Raw genomic sequence first — 2,732 nt, forward strand, 5'->3', positions numbered from 1 at the left:
AATATAAATGCCATAACATAATATAGAAGGCACAAAATAATAAGAATCCAAGTGAAGTAAAAAATCTAATGGAAAAAAGAGACAGACCAACAAAATTATTCTTGTCAGCAGAGAAGCACAAAGGTCATCTGACCCAGATCAAATCCTTGGCACTACAAGCCTATGAAGCATCTCACGGTGTGTCCCTGAGCTCTACTGGGATGGTCCTACTGGTCATTGGCACACAGGACCCCAGCAGCACTGAATCCAAAGGTCACAGCATTGAATTTCTGGGCGCTCTGAGCACCTCTTGGGAGCCTCCCCACTACCACCACCACATAAAACTTAAGTATGGGTGTTTATACTATTTATACTGACATATAAACAAGGAGTATTTATGTGTTTAAAACAATAAGGTTGGAGGTAATCAAATCAAGCAAGCATTGACACATTACTCGGGAAAAATGACGTTTAATCAGAACTTCTGAATGAGGAAGGAAGACGAAGAACTACTAGGAAAAACTGAACAAACTCTGACAAGGAAGTCCAAAGGATGAAGGGGGCAGTCCCAGTTCTACAGAGTGAGGAGAGTGATCTGGCTTATGCGAGGGTGAAAACAGAATCACAAGTCTCTGTTTCTTCTGTTGCAAACATGCTGACTAAATTTATCTGAGTTTTCTTCTGGAAGAAATCTTTTATGATTCCATAGCTCAAGAAGGTTATATTCATGACACATCAGACAAAAGAAATTAATAAACGCACAATGGAATGGAATATTAGCCCCAAGTAATCACTCTGGATACACCCATCGCCTAAAGATAAAACTACAGAGTTAAAGTCAGTGGGTTCCAAGGTGAGTATATTATCTACAAATGCTCTACTGAGTTCTGCCAGGAGCAACGCCTCTCCCTTCCACCCCACACCCCACACCCCACCCCCACCCTCTGTAAAAATGCAGGCACTAAGTCAGGAATTTTCATGTGTCTGATGCAACGGTATTTTGCCCAACAGTTTTTTCACAGCATCTTTGACTTCTTTGTTTCTTAAACTGTAAATTATGGGGTTCAGCATAGGGGTAAGCACTCCATAAAGCAATGAGATTATTTTATCAATTTCTTGTGAGTTTGATGTCGAAGGCTTTAAGTACATGGAGAGGGCAGCCCCATAATACAAAATCACCACAGTCAAATGGGCACCACAAGTAGAAAAAGCCTTGTTTCTTCCCTCTGCTGAATTGATTCTCAGAATAGTCGAGAGGATGAAGGCATAAGAGATACAAATCAAGACCATTGGAATGGGCAGGAGGAGCACGCTGATCACCAGCATAATCAGGTCCATGAGCAGTGAACTTGTGCAAGCTAACTTCAGCACCGCCAGAATTTCACAGGTGAAGTGATCAACGAGATTCCCACAGAGAGGCGTCTGCAAGGCGAAACTGGTCTCCACCATAGCAGTCACACAGCCTGTCACCCAGGACACAGAAGCCAACTGAACACAGACCTGCCGGTTCATGATGATGGGGTATCTCAGCGGGTTGCAAATGGCCACATAACGATCATATGCCATCACAGCCAGGAGGATACACTCGGTGGAGCCCATGGCAAGGGACAGATACATCTGGAAGGCACACCCAGGATAAAGAATGGTTTTCTGGGATGAGAGCAAGTTCACCAGCAAAGTAGGAATAGAAGCAGAGGTGTAACAAATATCCATGAAAGACAGATTTCCGAGGAACAAGTACATGGGGGTTTGAAGGTGTGAATTTAGGATAGTGATTAAAATAAGAGTGCTGTTGCCCAAGAGGGTTATCAGATAGAATACAAGGCTGAAGGCAAAGAGTACAATCTCTAAATTTGGATGTTTAGAGAAACCTTCCAGAATGAAAAAGCTCCACGTTGTAAGATTTCCTCCTTGCATCTCCTTTTATTTCTCTGCAGCTATTTAGTATAATTTTCTCTTCATTTCATCTAGGGATATAGAAATGAATAAAATATAGTGTGCCTTTAGTTAGGAAGACATGCTCAAACTTATTTTCATTTTTATAAGCATAGTTTATGTAAGACATTACAGGATAATGTATTTATTGATGTAAGTGGGGGAGGGGAATAAGTTTGATCTGGATAAATCTAGAAAACAGTAAATCTGAAAACAAATATCCAATATTTGAATCACAGTCTAAAGCCTATGCTTGGCAAATGAAAGGTTTTCAGTAGTCATTTGAAAGAACCAAATGATTAAAAATATTAATACACACTGAATAAATTATTGAGCACAAAGAGAAAAGTCATATAAGGAAAGCAAGCACATTTGTACAATAAAAAAAGTGATCTTTACTAGTAGAAGTGGAGGAATGATAAAGGAATAATTGAATTTTAAGTGAACACTTATGAAGTTCTGGGTATAAATGATTTGTCTTTCCAGCTAACAGCTGAAAGTCTGTACACTTGTTCTAAAATGACATTGTTGGTAGTATTGAGATAACAATTCTGCCTCTGTATTTAAGAGACAGTTTATAAGTCACTAAAAATAAAGCACCTTATTTTAACATTGACACATTTGCTATACACCTCATTCATTACTGAAGCCCATACTTTGGAAAGCAAAAAGTTCTAAAAGTCACATTCAAACAATTCTCTCAAGATACACTAAAGTCGATCAGGATCCAGAAATTTCAGACATCAATCTCCCTTTCACCTAAAAGTATATTTTAAAAGGTTGTAGACCATATAATTGTAAAGTTATAAGTGATGAAA

General features: G+C 39.0%; 1 protein-coding gene across 1 annotated transcript; it reads right to left on the reverse strand.

The window, feature by feature from the left end:
• Positions 1-945: 945 nt before the first annotated feature.
• Positions 946-1,896, reverse strand: LOC130026351 (olfactory receptor 2K2). The gene has a single exon (XM_056117122.1). It carries the CDS (start codon positions 1,894-1,896, stop codon positions 946-948), a length of 951 nt encoding a protein of 316 aa, XP_055973097.1.
• Positions 1,897-2,732: the final 836 nt, after the last annotated feature.

Source organism: Sorex fumeus, unplaced genomic scaffold (genome assembly GCF_029834395.1).
Source record: "Sorex fumeus unplaced genomic scaffold, SorFum_2.1 ptg000034l, whole genome shotgun sequence".
NCBI classification, from domain to species: Eukaryota; Metazoa; Chordata; class Mammalia; order Eulipotyphla; family Soricidae; genus Sorex; species Sorex fumeus.